At 45.4% G+C, this 17,121-nt stretch overlaps 1 protein-coding gene across 1 annotated transcript in view; it reads left to right on the plus strand.

Annotated features, from left to right (window-relative positions):
- Nucleotides 1–17,121, plus strand: part of LOC144147136 (endothelin-converting enzyme 2-like) — a 76,666-nt gene that overhangs the window by 31,685 nt on the left and 27,860 nt on the right. The window contains exons 2-6 of the mRNA XM_077679208.1: nucleotides 5,758–5,832; nucleotides 7,421–7,543; nucleotides 11,258–11,338; nucleotides 14,482–14,609; nucleotides 16,890–16,993. Of these exons, the coding sequence (XP_077535334.1) occupies nucleotides 5,758–5,832; nucleotides 7,421–7,543; nucleotides 11,258–11,338; nucleotides 14,482–14,609; nucleotides 16,890–16,993 (511 nt within the window). The remainder of the gene's footprint in view (nucleotides 1–5,757; nucleotides 5,833–7,420; nucleotides 7,544–11,257; nucleotides 11,339–14,481; nucleotides 14,610–16,889; nucleotides 16,994–17,121) is intronic.

Below are 17,121 nucleotides of genomic sequence, written 5' to 3' on the forward strand. Positions count from 1 at the left end.
TTGTCTGAATCTGTCGGAGGAGGACGGACTGCCGCCTTGTGAGTGTACGATGGGGGGAGGGATGTACCTTGCGCTGCGCTCGAAAAGACTCGAGGTATTCGCGCGGGTTAAAAGACGGCTGTGCATCACTTAAGGACGGCTGTGTACCGCTTGAGGTTGATGAGAGCCGGTCAGGTGCCCGGTAAATAGTTGCTCGGGCGAGCGTATGTGCCCGCTCATTTCCTGCCAAACCCTCGTGCCCAGGAGTCCAAATAATGTGGAACTTGTACGGTTTGTAGTCGAGCGGGCCACCTTCTTCTAGATAAGGAGGCCTAGCTGTGTTGCACCGGCTGTTCCGTTTTCCTCGTGAAACGATAGTCAACCTGGGACCGTTTTTACTCTCCATGTCTTTACTTTTGTTTATTGCAAGAGGAATAATAACGAATTTGGCTAGCCCGCAATCACGATGGAACCGAAGAAAAGCTCTTTTGGCAAGAAGGCATTGACACCGCGGCACTGGCGGCGCTAGGTTTTCACGACCACGCTGGAGTTTGGTATTGGTGTCATTATTTTTATTCATTTATATTATGCATTAGAGAACCTAACCCAGCATTTTTTTTTTTGCGTGCGGGGCATTCTGAAATTCATGCGCTGTCATGTGACAAGCCGAAATGTTTCAAGGAGGCATACCACCGCGACAGTGACTCACGGACGTCGTCGGTAACGGTGGGTGATGGCACATGTTTTCTGTCAAAAGAAAGGAAACTTTTTACCTCTTTTGAGTTGCTCCTCACACCGAGAACTTCGGCGAACACCGATGAAACTATTGCCTATGGATTTTTTTTTTGTTCTTTGGTGAATCGCGATTGAAAATAAATATACCTGGATCCAACTGCAGAATCAGTCAGATGAAAGTTGCTTTCACATAAAATTAGGCAGTATATACAACACCGCAGAAATGAACGCACCAGGTTATTCCGTATTTTATGTCACGAAATTTTTTTGGTAAGGTCATGATAGGGAAGTTTTCTTTTTTGTCTCTTTACGAGCTTTTGCTGGCGAAAACGTGCAGTGCAGAGGTGCCCTAGCTGTGGAACCATTGTTAGGAAAAAAGAAAAAAATGGCAAATGCCCGTCCTTTTTTTTTTTTTTTCTCGCAAATCCCTCGCATTAAGGCGCACCAAATCGCCCAAGTTCTGCTTACCTGAAATATTGCAACTTTTAGCAGTGGCAAGAGAAAAATATTCGCTTCGACTGGGAAGTTATCGAACAAAGCCACCATTCACTTCGTATTCGAATCGAAAGCAAGAAGTCACCGCATTTGCACGCTGCTTCCTCGTGCTAGCACTGGCGCGCAGGGGCGCCGAAGACGTGGTGTGCGGTGACCGCGCAGCCCCGCTTGCAAGGGGATGCGTAAACACACGTATAGCGCTTCCGTAGTCGCGAAGCCTGTTATCCGATCCCCTCCGACGCGACGCAGTGGAGTTCGATCTTCGAGCTGTGATAGCTAGCTTGCGCGCGCCTCGCGGCTCCGGGAAGCTTCCCACGGTTTGGCCTGCTCTGTACTACGCGCCATTTCGCACTCTACGCCGGGGTCGGCGGGTATTGGGACCCGACTGGACATGTGCGCATTCGTTCCTCGTGGACGGGAGGCGGGCTCGGTGAGATTCGTTCCAATGGGGGAAAGGGAGGGGGGCTCCTCGCCATGCCCGCGCGCGCATGTGCAGTCGGATTCCGGTACCCGGTGACCCTGGCGTAGCGTACGCTAGAAGTCTCTCTAATAGAGTTTTAGCATACCGGGTACCGTCCGCTAATGCTACGGCGGCGGGTAGCGGGACCCGACTGGGAAGGTGAAAATTCGTTCCGGTGGGGGGGATTAGTTCCGCCGGCCAGCCTTCTCCATGCCCGCGCCTTCTCTCCACTGAGGGGCAACCTCCTCGCCCTCCCCGCGCGCGCATGCGCGGTCGGGTCTCGGTAACTCGCCACCGTAACGAGAGCCCCCGCTAGTCGCTATGCTAAAACTCTCTAATGTTTAGAGCGGACTACGGTGTGAGGCTTGCGGAAATGGTCATAAAACAGAAACCCAGTTTGTGCGCCACTTTTCAGGGTAAAAAGCTTACGTTTTGAAACAATCGCAAGTCCAACTGGACCAATTGGAATTGAGCAGCGTCAGTATGAACTGCTGGAGCCATCCAAATTGGACCACTTAGTTCCAATAGGGTGATACTGTACTAAAGCCTACTGAATAACTTTGCAATTGGACCAAATGTACCCGTTCAGGACTGAAATGGAAAAGCCCAACCAATTGTTTACAATTAAACCCGTTGGCTCCAATACGTGGTCTGTTATTTGCCTGCCCAAAGCAGCTCTGAGCAGCTCCTGGGCAGTCCAAAACTGCTTCCGCCATAGAGGAAATGGCTCCCGCTATATAAATTCGGGAAATAATAATAATAATAATAATAATAATAATAATAATAATAATAATAATGTTTGTTTCACATCGCTGAATACATGTGCAGGCCATCCCAGCCAAAAAAGGCTTGTGGGGCTGTGCCCAGCAGTTGCTGCACATCACAGATGCAGCGATACAAACATAATGTCAATGCAAACATTATGTTAAGTAAAGGGGAAAAAAAATAAAGGGAGAAAAGTAAAAAGAATGTACAAGAAAGGAGTTGAATAAAACAAGCACCATAAAATACAATCAACAGCTTCAACCATTCAACATTCAACAATGTAAAACAAAAACAGCGTCTCTAACTTGAGCACGGGTGCTAAGATAAAACAGTTCGGAGGGAAGGGAGTTGAGGATAGGAAGGGACATAGGAAGCACACAGTTGCTCACCATACTTAGTGCGAACTCTCGGCACAACAAAGCTCTCGTAAGCGGAGGTCACGTTGAGGCGTGTGCAGTATACAGTGTTCGTGGGACCAAATATATTTCAACACGATTGTTTATTTAAGCAACACAAAGAAGTCGGGAATTCTTGACAACTGAAAAAAAAAATATATATATATATATAAATTTTAAATATATATAAAAAAAATATTCAGCAGCTTTTGAGCAGACCAAAATGACAAATAAAATAGGCCTATTATCTCTTTCTATTAAAAGTTTGGACAGCAGTGCAAGCTGAAGCCCCTCCTAGATCTACTCAATACAACCCTTTGTCCAGTGGCTCGATATGAAGTAGGCAGCATTAAAGGGGCCATAAAGACAAAATGCAAGTTTGCTTCATTTGAAAGATTGCCTTGTTAGGAGAACACTGACACTTCTTTTAACGGAAAATTCACTCAAATAAGCTGTTTAATGACGAAAACAGAGAATAGGCATGCATCCCACAGGCAGGCACCCTAGCTACTTCTCAGCACTGAACTCATGATCTATTATGGGCAGCTCATTGCAATTGGCTGAGGCTGACAAAACCCAATGCAAATTAAGCAGCAGTTACAAGCTTTCAGAATGAGCTGTTTGCGCTTAAATTTAGTGCACATTCTTTCTTATCACACCAAGATTGGTGGGGTAGACAGTCGTACTTAGGAACGAACACGTAAACATAGAAGCACCACTGCACTTACTATGTCAGCTATAGCTGCACTGCCATCCGGCGTGTTGGGCTTGTCTGGCACGACACTGGCCAGTTGGCATAAGCAACATTGTCTTACGTGACTCTGTTCGTTGAGCACACCCAATGTTTCACGAAACGATTACCAACAACTGTAGCAAAAATGAGCCTGGTACAAATCCGCTAAAAACAAAGCGGGTGCGGACAGCTTTCCTGAGTAGGGCTTTCCTGATTAGAAACACCTTTTCTGGAACTGTTTGAAGTTCCTTGCTTGAAAAGAGCGCCAGTGAAGGGGCATCGATGCTCGTCTTTACTGTGAAATGCTCAGTGTGTCTAAGACATCTACAGTCCTTTTTGCGTGGTGCTCGAAATGCTCGTTTCTTAGTTGAAGTAAACGAACCGTGGATTTGATAGTCGGCACCCCTCGTACTACTGCAGCAGCATGATATTCCCAATCGTTCACGCACTGTCCAATTTGACTAACAGCTTTGTGAGACGGGATACTGTGAAGGTGGGCTGGACTTGTATGAGCTTTTTCAATGCAATCGTATACATGAAATTGTTCTTGTTCTTTAATTCTGAAGGGACGGACATGTTTCGCAGTTTTGCAGGGCAGAAGAAAGCATTTTTCTTGATTGCGGGGTGTGACGTCAGGAGCGCATATGGGACAACGTTTGCACTCAATTGAAGCAGCAAGTTGGGAAAGATTTGTTTTTATTTCAAATTATGGGGTTTAACGGGCTGAAGCTACACATGGGATATGAGGTGCACCGTAGTGGAAGGCTCTGGATTAATTTTGACCACCTGGGGATATTTAACGTGAGCTAAAATCTCGACACACTGGCGTTTTTTTCTTTTCGCCTCCACCTGAGAAGCAGCCACGGCATCTGAGATTGAACTTGCATCTGTGGACAGCGTCTTAGCCACTGAGGCACCGCAGCAGGAAAAAAAAAAAGTTGAGAAAGTTGGGCAGCAGGGGAGGATTTTATCGTACTAGTGACCATTAAACTGGATGAAACGAAAGCCAGGACGAAACACGTGCTAGACTTTGACTCGGCTTATGCCGAAAGAAACAAGGAAGCACTTTATATACGTACATGAAGGAAGAGTAGATGTATAAAGAAGCACGAAAGAAATCAGAAGGACTAACAAAATGCTGCATTACTCACAGCTGCTCCTTATCACAGTTCGGCAAAAAAATAAAACAAAAAACAAGTGAGCACAGTCCGGGTGTGTCACAGCACGTGCCGTATTAAGACACCGGCATGGAGCAATGCAGTGCATCCTGTGATACGGGCCCGCACCGCGTCTGTTCTATTGCGTTTGTGATAAGAGTAAGCGTGAGTAATGCGGGATCTTGTTCTTGCTTTGTTTTTTCATTCTTTTTTGCGGGGTCTTGTTCTTGCTTTGTTTTTTGTTTTTCCATTCTTTTTAGCTTATCTATTCTTGTTTTATGTACGTATACATGGTTTCCTTGTTTGTTTTGGTACGATTTAAAGTTTAGCGTGTGTTTCATCCCTTGTTTCGCTTCATCTTGTTTATTGTTGGCTAGTGCAACGAAACCCTTAGTTTGTGCTTACTTGCTCCAGCTCGGATTTCGCTTCTTTCACAAGGCTTTCAACGAAGGGTGCTGCAAGTTAAAGGCCAAAATGGTGGCTTGCTTGTAAGGTATTTCTCTGCTTGAGCTAGTCCTTAAAATTCGTCATAAACTGGGTCCGCCACTTGCTCGCTAGACAAAAAGTCGCGTGTCTTTGAAGCACGAAGCGTTTTAGTGCAGGACGTGAACGAGTGTCCCGGTTCTTTTTTAGTACGCGTTACGAAGATCTCTAGCGCGAGGCGTAAATGAGTGTCCTGGTGTTTCTTTAGTATGCGTTACGTTCTAGCGGGAGGCATAAACGAATGTCCTGGTGTTTTAGTACCGTGACTACATGAGACGACGGTTACGACGACGACATGAGACGCCGACAGCCTGAGCCCCTAAGGGGCTTTGCCCCCTAAAAGAGCTGGGAGCTTATTTTGCACCATCCTGTCATTGTAGTTGGGTACTTACGTCTATCAACAACAAACCGGCTGACTACCAGAGGTTGCTGCTTGGCCAGACTTTGCTTTTGTCTGACGTGTGTAGTGCTCTGGTCACCAAATCAGTGGATTGGGTGTTGTGGCGAGGAATATGGATGGGTGCTCTAACTTGTGGTTCTCATCCTCCCTTTCAGTTGGAGCCTGCAGGGTTCACATTCCCGTCCTACGAGTACTATGCCGACAACACGGCTGATAATCCCGCTACCATGGTGCGTATACGCGTACATCGTTCTTTTTCTGCGACCGCGTCAGGACTGTCCCTGCGTTGCATGGTCCCTAGCTGCTGTGTATGCAGACTTTTTTTTTTAATTAGCATTCACAGTTTTCTAGGTACAGCAAACTAAAAGACCAGGAACAAAAAATGCCAAACTGCACCTGACCTGAGTCCCTGACCCCATGCATTCTGCATTGCATGTCAGGGAAACAGAAACAAGCATAATTAGATGCGAACATAGATACAAAAACTTTTGTTAATTTTGTGTGTCTTCAACATGCTCAGTAGGCCCATTCATGACATAGCTATTACACCGTATTGTATATGATTTGATCAAAACAGTTGTCTTATTTATAAACAGGGATTGTTTCATTTGATACTCATCCTCTCATGTTTTCAAATTTAGCTGTTTAATGGCTTTCTCACATATGTGGGGCTATGTGTTGATGGTAAATGCTGTGGGATTTGTATAATTAGAAATCTGACTACTTTATATTTAGTACAAACTTTTTGTTTTCCAAGGTACTCGCTGAAACTCGCAGCCTGTTTGTAATTTTGGATTATACGACTTAAGAGCAGGTTCACATGGGGAAAAAATTGGTCCAGTCTTGCAAGTAGCTCTGTTTTGAAGGGCTTCTTCATGGGCCAGTTTTGGCCAGGTGAAGTGGCATATTGGGAAGGGGAGGAAATTTCGGGTGTAATGCACCAAATTTTGCAAGTAGAGGGTGAAGCTCTCACAGAACTGCAGTCTAAGCCTTGGTTGCATTTAGAGGCAGGCGTGCACATGAGCGATTGCTGAAATCTACGGAAGGGCAAAGGACTGGCCGAGCTTGTACTTGCCTCTTACTGCCTGTTTGGTGCTAGCACATGACCCCTGAGCTTAGGAAAGACAGTTTCTGTTTGTGTAGGAGTATGACTGTCACAAAGGCACTAAGACTTGGAGCTGTGCAAGGGTCTGGGAGTTTTATTTCATCATTTATTTACAAACCTACTACCTTCTTAGATGTCCTAAGAATGCATTTAAAAGAAGAAAATACCAGAATTGAGGCTTGTTTATTTATTTCAGGATACTCTCAGTCCTGTTAAAGGGTCATTGCAGGAGTGGAGCCATGTGATAGGAACAATACACAAACTTTGTAAAACATGTTCCAAGCGATCGGAACTAAAAGCACGTGGTGTTGCAATTGTGGGATTCACTCAGAGGCAAACATACCATAAAAGCTGTGTAATGACAGCACAGATTCAATTGGTAGTACAAATTTTTCAAGCTTCACTTCGTAGTACAAATTTTTCAAGCTATTGGAACTGTTTCTGTAAAGTAAGGTGCTTGATAGCATCTCATCTTTCCAGCTTTAGAAATACACAGAGGCTTCTCCTAAAAAGCTGAAATAAGAGATCACTGTAGTTGGAATGACATATGGCACAGCCACGAGCAAAAATTTAAAGGTAGACTCCAAGGTTCCTTGTCGATCCTCACGGTGTGGGCATTCCCCACTCTTGGACGACCGCAGTAGTAACCGTATAATTGTTGTCCGGGGCATGTGCATTGATGACCTTTGACCTTTTGGGACCGCATGGTGCAGGTTCTGTCAGCCTACCGGGAGCTGATTGACAAGGTTGCCAACCACCTGCGGGATGGGCCGCCCAGCCTGGACAACGCCAAGCTGTCCGACATCATCATCAACTACGAGAGGAGGCTGCTCGAGGTTCGTTCCCTGCCCTTGTCATCATTGTCATCATCATCAACAGCAGCACCAACAAAAACACAATCATCACCATAATAATGAACATCGCAATCATCTTTATCATCACCCGGTTATCATCAGCAAAAATCACCTATTCGTGTGTCTTGGCACCAATTTTGAGTAAATCGCTACGTTCCGTTTCCAAGTCAGTGCAGGTTGGCCCTTCTGGTGCGATGCAGAAAATTAATTAAACACGGTGATCGGCTTCATCTCTGCATCAAGACCGGCCTAAAGGGCACTACACCACTCTTATTTTTGGAAAGAATGCATAGAACTGATCTAAGGGAGCATTTTTCCAATGAAAGCGCGGAAATACAGAAAAAAGTAGAATTGCTGCAGCCTAAACCCGGATGTAAACACTAGAAGCAGCAAAGTTACCTGCTAAACCTCAAAGGACAAACTGTAACAGCCAGCTCGTTATTGCAGTTGAACAATATTGCGGCACTATTCGAAGCTAACCACTAAACGGCTCTAGGTCTCACAGGAAGTGCTTGGCCTGCACCACTGACTTTGAAATGGGATGTCGCGAGCAAAGCAGGCAGTGGGCTCAGAAGAAGGGCTATTTTTAGCAATCCTTTGTGGTTGCACACTGGCCTTGCCTTTGTGACTGTTCAAACTTTTATCTGTGCGGCACACACTGACATGAGTCCCTGTCACTAAAGAAAGAAGGTTAATTGATCGCTTGCCTTTGTTTCTCTGCCCAAGGATGATCATGAACCCTTCATTTCAGTTAGTACACTGAAAATGAAATTAACAACTAGTGGCAGTGGGAAAAAAAAATGCGAAAAAAGAAGTGGGATTCGGAGTGTTTAAAATAGATGAACTGCGAATGAGTTCTGTACTTTGTGGCCACAAAAATGTTTTTGAACTCAGTACGGCATGCTGCAAAAGTACATGTATCTTGTTACTGGTTGCATGAAAGACCGAAAAACACTTTGGTGCTTTACGTGAAAGTGTTGAAAACAAATATATTTGCTAAAAAATATTTAGTTGAGCTCCAGGGGATTTGTTGAAACGTGTTACATATGTGGGTTGTCGCTGTCATGGTCGTCGCCGTTTGCTTTATTTCCACAAAAAAGGCTTATTCACAGGGTTTCAAGCACTTGACAGTGTGCTGTCATTTGTCCAGTACAAAAAAAATCACAAGTGTATAGGTGAATTGTGTGTTTCAAACTTACTTCAAATACAAAAACATTGAGACAAGTGGTGATCATCAAAAACAAAGTTTATTGGGGTATTGCAAATGCTATGAGTAGAAAAATGAAAGAGGCTCCCGAATTGCCTTAACTAATTGCTGTTTTGTATTTTTTTTCTTGCTCTCACAGTTCGGTAAGTGATTCGCATGGTTCCTTTGGGCGAAGCAGTGGAATGCATAACGCTGTCGAGTGGTATGTGGCCCACTAAAACGTAAACCCGTTGCACTGAGCTGTGGAATGTTCGCTGCATTTAATTTGGAATGGACTTTTAGGTGTTGCCTTTCTTGTGGTTGATGCCACCCATTTATTTATCACGCGATCCACTACCTGATTTGTTTGTGTATTGAAGCATGCCAGCGGTGCCTCTGCTCTTAAGGGCTTGAGCTCTGTGGTAGCTGCATTCAAGGGTCGGCTGACATCAGGCATTTGCTCTCTAACCAACCCAAGCTCTCTAACGCTACTGCGGAGCTCTCAAACGTCGGTTCAAAATGCAAATTCCTGCATCATCTCCTTTGCGTTTTCATCGACTTGTCTTGGCTTCATCGACTTGTCTTGACGTGCAAAAATCTCAGTCTAGACAGGTCCTAGCAGAATTACCAGTTTATAGTGAAGCAGTGGTGTTGAAGAAATGCCAGGTATAAGGGTTAAGCTTTAACTTCTCGGTCACATTCTTTAGACTTGCCACGAAGTTTTGAGATCGTAGTTCGGGACATAGGGGCATCGAGGTGCATGTGTGGATATATGCGAACTGATCATAGGGAAACATATGGCAAACGTCACACTAGCTGCTCTTCGAAGTTGGGCTGCACCTTATTATGCTTTGTACAAGTGGATACTGTTGAGGAATTCATGCCAATGGCCTTGATTGTTTGTCTGCAAGAACTAAAAAACTAACTGCATCTTACTGCAATGACACGACATTGTTTTGCTTTGCACTTTTTGTTGCTGTGGACTTGTGTTACACGTCTGCTGCAATGTGCTGAAAGTGAGTGATGACTTACGGCACATGCTTCGTGCTAGGCCGTTTTCATTCTGGAGCACTGTGAAAAAGGCCCAACATAGTTGGCAAAAGATTGTACAGAATTTCCCTTTTGTTGCATAAAAGCAAGCAAGAATTCGCAGATAGGTTTCTGCAGCAGTGCAAAGCAAAAATTTTGGGAAAGTTACTATGAAAGCCTTTAGAGCTAGAATTGTTGTACGTTCTTGCTTTTATTTAAGTTGCGAATACCAGCTGCCTAGGTTGTCTGCACGTTGCTACCCTCAGAAATATTGCCACGAAGCCAAAGGCGATGCAGTTGTATTAAAAAAAAAAAAAAAAAACAAGTTTACTGGAGCGAACTTGTGCTCCCCCTAACAACTCAAAGAATACACAGGCGGCGAAGCAGCAGTCAGCAGACGTGCGCAAGCGAGCGTCGGTGATTCTAATACCGCGGCGTCTGCTCTGCAGGCTTTTGTCTTTTGGTGCGAATGTTTCTCGAACCATCGATTTACATGCAGAACATTTTAGATCCAAGATTAGGCTAGTGACGTTAGGGCGAAACACTTTCCGTATCGGAGTGAGATAACTTGTGCAGCATAAAAATAAAGAATGGAACACACGCTTCGCTTGGGACACAGATAACACAGTCGGGCGCGGCCAGGCAGTAAAAACAAAACATAAACAAACGCAATGCATGGTTTGTGGCAATATGTTTGTTTACCTTTGCAGCCAGCACAGGTGAACAGATTACAAAGTTGAGCCAGCTCTGGCTTGTGCCCTTTTCATCAGTACTGTGGTCTTTTGCACTATAGCTTTCTAACGAGTTACAAGTCCCAGTCCCAGTGACCTGCCAAGCTCTATACAGGGTGTTACATCGATAAATGGGCATCTTGGAAATATTTTTCTGGGCGAACTGGTCCCCCGTTCGCGCTTGGACTTTACATGAAAGTCGCTTTTTGTGGTCTATTTTATTTCACATGAGGAACAAGAACAGCACTTACCTGCTTATTTTGAAAACAGCTAAAAACGATTTTCACCTATACCTGGGGGTCATCGCAGCTATCTTGCCTACCATTGTATTGTGGCGCCACCTTGAGCGTCCAGAGCAAACCACCTGATGCCCCGCAAACCTGGCGTGAACACATCGTGAATGTCTCGTAGGTGGAAATTGTTTTTTGTTTTCTAAAAAAAGCAGGTAACTGCTCTTGTTGTTCCCAGTGTCAAACAAAATAGACCACAAAATGCAATCTTTGTGTAAAGTTTGAGCGCGAACGGAGGAACAACGGCCCACTCGTAAAATTTTTTAAAGACTCCCATACGTATTGATGTAACACCCTGTATTTGCTGCTGTACAAGCCTGAGGCAGACGTGAGCAGTTCTAGCATGTGTGTGTGCCATCTTCTGCTGCGACGACAGGAATTGTGGCCAGGGAGCGAAGTGCCCTGTTGCTTGCGTGCTACCCCGTGGTGCGACACTGACCGTGTGTGTGAATTCTTGCAGAGGTTGCGGCCTCGGGAAAACGTGACCGAGCCCAGCAGTCAGCTGATGACCGTCGGGCAGCTCACCCGCATGGTGCCCATCGTGAGTATACGCACAGCATGTTCCAGAAGCACCTCCACTGTTTGCACTGACACGACTGAGGAACTGTATCACTTGTGCTGCAGCTACTGTTCTAATGATGCATGGACTCGCAATCACGTCGATGCTGCATTTTTGGAGGTAACCTTCCTTCTCGGTCAATGCAGCCATCAGGGTGGACTGTGGAGCTTATTACTGCTGCCGACGAACTTTGGAAACAGGACCTTATGGTCTCGTTCGAAGGGAAAAAATTTGGGAATGTCTGCTCTCCTGAAAGGGGCCATGATGACAAAATGCAAGTTTGGTTCATTCAAAAGCACAAGGTCGCAGGTTGGATTCCCGGCCGCGGCAGCCGCTTTTCTGATGAAGGTGAAAAGCAAAAACGCCAGTGTGTACGAGATTTGGGTGCACGTTAAAGATCCCCAGGGGGTCAAAATTAATTTGGAGCCCTCCGCTACGGCGCGCCTCATCGCCGGCGTTGTGTCGGCGCGTTAAACACTACAATCAGTCAGTCAATCATCATTCAAAAGGTCGCCTCGTTAGAATCATGCTGACACAACTTTTAACGTTAACTTCGCGCAAATAAGTTGTGTTACTAGAAAAAAAGGGAATGGCCGTGTGACCCACGAGCTCATTTCCCCCACAAGAACATATGTCATACCAGCCAGCTCTGCGATTGGCGGAGGCAGGAAAAAGCAAGTGCAAATTAGGCAGGGCTTAGTATAAGCCTGCTGAACGAGCTGTTTGCGCTTAAATTAAGGGCACATTCTTTTTATAGCAGTAAGAATGGTTGGACGGGCAGGGGAAGTTGCGAAAGCACACGTAAACATAGAAGTACCGATGTGTACTGCGGTTGGTACTGCGCGCACTGTGCTTGGTTTAGCTGCACAGCACTGCGGGGCTTTGGGGTTGTCTCAGACGACGCTGGCCGATTGACGCAAGCGGCGGTGTCTTACGCGACCATATTTGTCAAGTGAGGACGATGTTTCACGAAACGATTATTTTCTCCGTGAACAAAAACAAGCCAGTACGGTCACAAACAAAACAGGCAGAAAACAGCTTGCCGCAGTGTGGTGGTGCCATCTAGGTTGACTAACAGTATGCAAGTCTCCATTCCACACCAAGTTTAGCTGTTTAGCTGAAAGACCTGTTTTTATGATGTCATTGCAAACGTCATTCAAACACGTTTTGGCGCAAGAATCAATATTTTAGCTTAAATTGATTGATTTCACAGTGAACAAAGCATCGTTTGCTTCCGGACTAGCGCTGGGGGCACTATAGAACACGAAATCTTTTGAATAAAATAAACTAGTATTTTGTTTTCATGGTCCCTTGAATGGATCAGTGAGAGCATAAAATATGCTGACGAACATCAAGCGTAGTTATAAATACATGCACACTCTTCCTCAGTTGGGTCCTGAAATGCTGCTTGGTTTCCTAGCTTAACCTGAAAACCTGGGCTTTGGTTTCCAGCTGAACGCCGAGTGTGATCGTGTCGAGATTATCCGAATCAAAAAGTATAGATGGTGGGAGAGGCAGGGCAATTCTTTTAGGGCTCTGATGCGTTATGGGGGTCTGGAAAATAGTTCGTCCTCAAAGATCGAAACCTGGCATGCATGTCTTTTGGTTTTGAAGTTATCTTCAAAGTAGCAACATGTGTATGTATAGGGAAAAGTGTCTTAGAAGGGTTAGAGCTTGCTTTTCAAGAAGTCAAATGACTAGGGCCCTGGCCAACGGGAGTTGTACATGGCTGTTAGCATAGTGCAGGAGGAGTAATGCAGGTGTCTGCATGCAGCAACATGGCCATGAAATGTGTGGGCAAAAAAAAGAAAAGAAAGGCAGCGATTGCTTTGCAGAACAGGCATGCATGTATTTTTGGAACGTTTTTGGACTGTGTTTTGGATTAAAAATCCAAGTGCTATAGATTAAGTCCCAATTAAGCAGTTTAAGTGGCAAAACCATTTTCAGCAGGCGAAAAATAGCGAAAGTGAGCGAAAAAAAATTCTGAAAAAAAGAAAAAAGCTGTGACCTTGATTGTTCGTGCCTTGCAGCTTGTTGAGTGGGGTTGAGGTTTGACAGGGTTGTTTGAAGAGTTGTAGCCAGATTAGGATTCGAAGGGGAGGTTAGAGGATACAAACTCTTGGATGCTGCGTGCAAGGATGTACATATCATAATCATCTCCCGATTGATGTAGTCCAATCTTGTGATACCTGAATCCACCCCTTACTCCCGAACTTTCTCGTTTCGTCTCTCCATTGAGGTACCATTCTGGCCCTACTCCTAGTGCCGTCTCTGGGTAGCCTCTCTGTTACCGTGATGGTCCAGTGGTTATCAGCAGTCCTTTGCACTGCATGTCCAGCCAAACTCCACTTGTTTCTCTTAATTTGAGCTGGGATGGCTTCCACCAGGATCATTCCCCGATCTAAGACACGTACTTGCATGTAGGCATCACTGCTGTCATAATTCTTTCTGTTGCTTGTTGGGCCAATTTTTTTCTCGAGGTGCTTGGTAAGTCTCTGTAAGTTGCCTCCAGGAGCACACATTGGTTGTATGCCTTTCTTCTTAGTGGCAGAGGTAGTTTACTGTTTATTACTTTGTGCTGCTTTTCTTGAATGTGCCCCAGCCAACAGTAAATATACAGCTCTTTTTCTCGTCATTGGGATCAACACTTGCAACTTGCTTAAAGATAGTATATATTCACTCACCTCTTGAAGTATTCTCCTGTGTAACCAGAAGAGGCTTTCCGCAGGTCTATTGAAAATTACTTTTACCTTCCTCATATTTTTTTATTAATCTTTTAAAGCTTTCCGAGTTCAGTTCCTGAAGCATACTTTCTCCCTCACACCACTGAACAAGACGATGTCATCCGCAAATTGCAAATGGCTCAGGTATTCTCCATTTAGTCATAACCCTATGTTCTCCCAATCAAGCTTCCTGAATGCTACCCCCCCAGCAGACTTTCTGTGCATATTTTCAGGGATATGGTGTCTTCCTGTCCAGTGCGCTCCCTCCTAGAAAACCTGCACTCTCGTTACGAAACGTTATTGTGCCCATACATTACCCTGCATGTGCCCTCTAAGAGATCTGTATATGCAGGGGCAGGGTATACGCTCGAAAATACGGTAATTACCACCCCCACGATGCAGGTGGCATGGGAACGCCTGCTGGGGGCCTACTTCCACGGCCAGTCCATAGGGGAGAGCACCCGAGTGCTCGTCATGAAGCCGCACTACTTTGCGGGCCTCAGCCAGATCATCTCCACCACGGACACCACGTGAGGGACATTACCTACTTTGCAGCATGACGTTGTTGTCAAGTGTCTCCCACTTGGGCGACGTGTCAGCAGCATTTCTTTTTTTCTTTTTCAAATATTGTCGCGCAGTGAAGAAGGAAGCATGGTCCTTGTAGAAATGAGCATTTGTTGGAGCAAACTTGTGCTCCGCAATTAATCTCAAGAAAACTCGATGAAGTTGTGTGCACTGACGAGTGCTGGCTCTGCTCTTAATACTACAAGCATCGGTTGAGATTGAGAACATTCCTGATCAAACAAGAGCACTCTAGGATAGTGAGTGCAACGCAACAGCCCTTCTGCTATGGAACCAAGGTTACGGGTGTGGAATACAAAAGAGGAAGGTAACGCGTGCTTCGCTTAAAACACAAGGTAAGGGGGGTCGGGCGTGACCAGACGCTGGCCACAAACACGAAACAAAAACAAAAAAGAATTCATGGTTCATGGAAATATAAGGAAATGGCTTCCTTGTCTGCTTTAACTGTATTCAGGTGGGCTGGTGGTAGTGTATTTAGAATTGTACAGCCATTTCGGGTACATTCTTATAAACAGGTTGCATATTGTGTAAGCTGATTTTACAGTCACACACGATGCGAAGGGTGTCGTCGCCAGTGTACAGGCCGTTTTTGCATGCACAGTATGTATGTCTGCTTTGCAGTGAAACAAGTCTTGCAACAAAGCCCCTTGCAGTGTTGCCTCGTGCCTGTAGAATGCACCACACTGTGTAGAACACCCATGAAACATATAAGTCCCCCTTTGATAGGCCATATTTGCAACAAAAAAGCAGAAGTTATTGAAAACTAATCTATACAAAATGTAGTGGAGGGAGGAGGCTGAGCTCCAACTTAATAACTGAGGTCATAATTCCAAACAGGACTCAGGTCCCACCATTTTCTGAATTCATTTCTTGTTAAACGGCGTTATTACAAGAATGTGACATTCCATTCTCAGATAGGTAGAAGTCCGGCACTTCATATGCACACTCAGTGCTATCTCTTGGTTCTCTCAGAACACCCACCGCGGTGGCTCAGTGGCTAAGGCGTTGTGCTTCTGAGCCCAAGCGCGCGAGTTCGATTCCCGGTCGTGGAGGCCGCTTTCCTCACGGAGGCGAAACGCCAAAACGCCCGTGTGTACGAGATTTTGGCGCTAAAGATCCCCAGGGTGTCCAAATTAATCCGGAGCACTCCACTACGGCACGCCTCATTGCCTGTGTAGCATTGGTGGGTTAAACCTCATAATCAATCAATCGGTTCTCTCAGAACACTCCTTTTATGCTTTTGAGCAATTGCTAAAACATTTCCACTGTTCGACGTCAGTACTGTAGACGTACAAATGCAGGTTGTGGAGTGATCAGCTTGAATTTGAGCTCCAGCACAACGCTAAATGCATTTTCCGGAGACCGTGGCTTTTCTTTTTTTCATTGTAAAATGTTCTCCTAGCTCAATTCCACGCATTCTTTTTGTAAGTAAGGGTGGTCTGGTATCCTTGAAGTCAGTTTAAGAGTGGAGCGCGGCATATGCGCATGTTTAATGAACGTTCTGCACGAGAAAGTCGTAAGCACCTCTAATCGGTGTAGGGATTGCGAAACCACGAGTGTGTCCAGTAACCAAACGAGCACGTGCCGTCCTGTTATCATTGATTACTCCTGATCCTTCATTATCTCTCGCTTACTATGACTTGGCACATGACTGCAGTTACATCACCAAGCAAAAAGGATCCATTCGGCGAGGGTGTACTCTCCTGCCGCTCGCCTAATGCTAGTTGTTTAATTAGTGTGCTCAAATTGCTCATGCAGCAGGCCTCAGTACACGTCTTCAAGAGACGCTCAAAGGCCACAACACATTCACTGGGTCCACCTTTAATCAGCTAGCACCACTGAGCTCGTTTTCAATTCCAGAGGTCCCTGGTTCGAATCCCACCCAGACCCAAATTTACACTATTTTGTTTTCTACTCAACTGCATTGATTTTTTTTTTAATCTTCGAGCTTTTGGCCATTTTTTGTGCCATCCATGTGCTGGGGATGTTGGATGTTCGATTTTTCGAGGTGACTTTTGCTTTTCCGAGTTGAATTATGTTTTCACATTAAAATGACCTCATGGCCCCCGAGTGTACGTCCCACAAGTGTCCTGTAAAGGTCCTTTGCCTACTGTGCAGAATTGTAGGTTTTCCAGTGTTTCTCTGCTTGTTTCCGGAGCCCTGTCGATAGTCTGTGGCCATGTGATGATGTGGGGAGGCTGATGTAGGGGGTGTGTGTGTGTGTGCAGCACCATCAACCACTACATGATGTGGCGCATGGTGATGAAGTACGCCCCGCACCTCGACAAGACCGTGCGCGCCCTCTACTTTCGATTCCAGCAGCTCATCAATGGTGAGTCCCCCTCTCTTTGTCGTCTGCGTGATGATGAGACAACTTGTTGACGCACGGCGGCTTTATATGACGTACAGAAATTTCTGGTTTTATCAGCGTGCTTCGGAAGAATTGGGTTGAAGCAGAAT

The sequence above is a fragment of the Haemaphysalis longicornis genome, unplaced genomic scaffold (genome assembly GCF_048455015.1).
Source record: "Haemaphysalis longicornis isolate Haplotype H1 unplaced genomic scaffold, Haemaphysalis longicornis Haplotype H1 scaffold_7, whole genome shotgun sequence".
Taxonomy (NCBI): Eukaryota; Metazoa; Arthropoda; class Arachnida; order Ixodida; family Ixodidae; genus Haemaphysalis; species Haemaphysalis longicornis.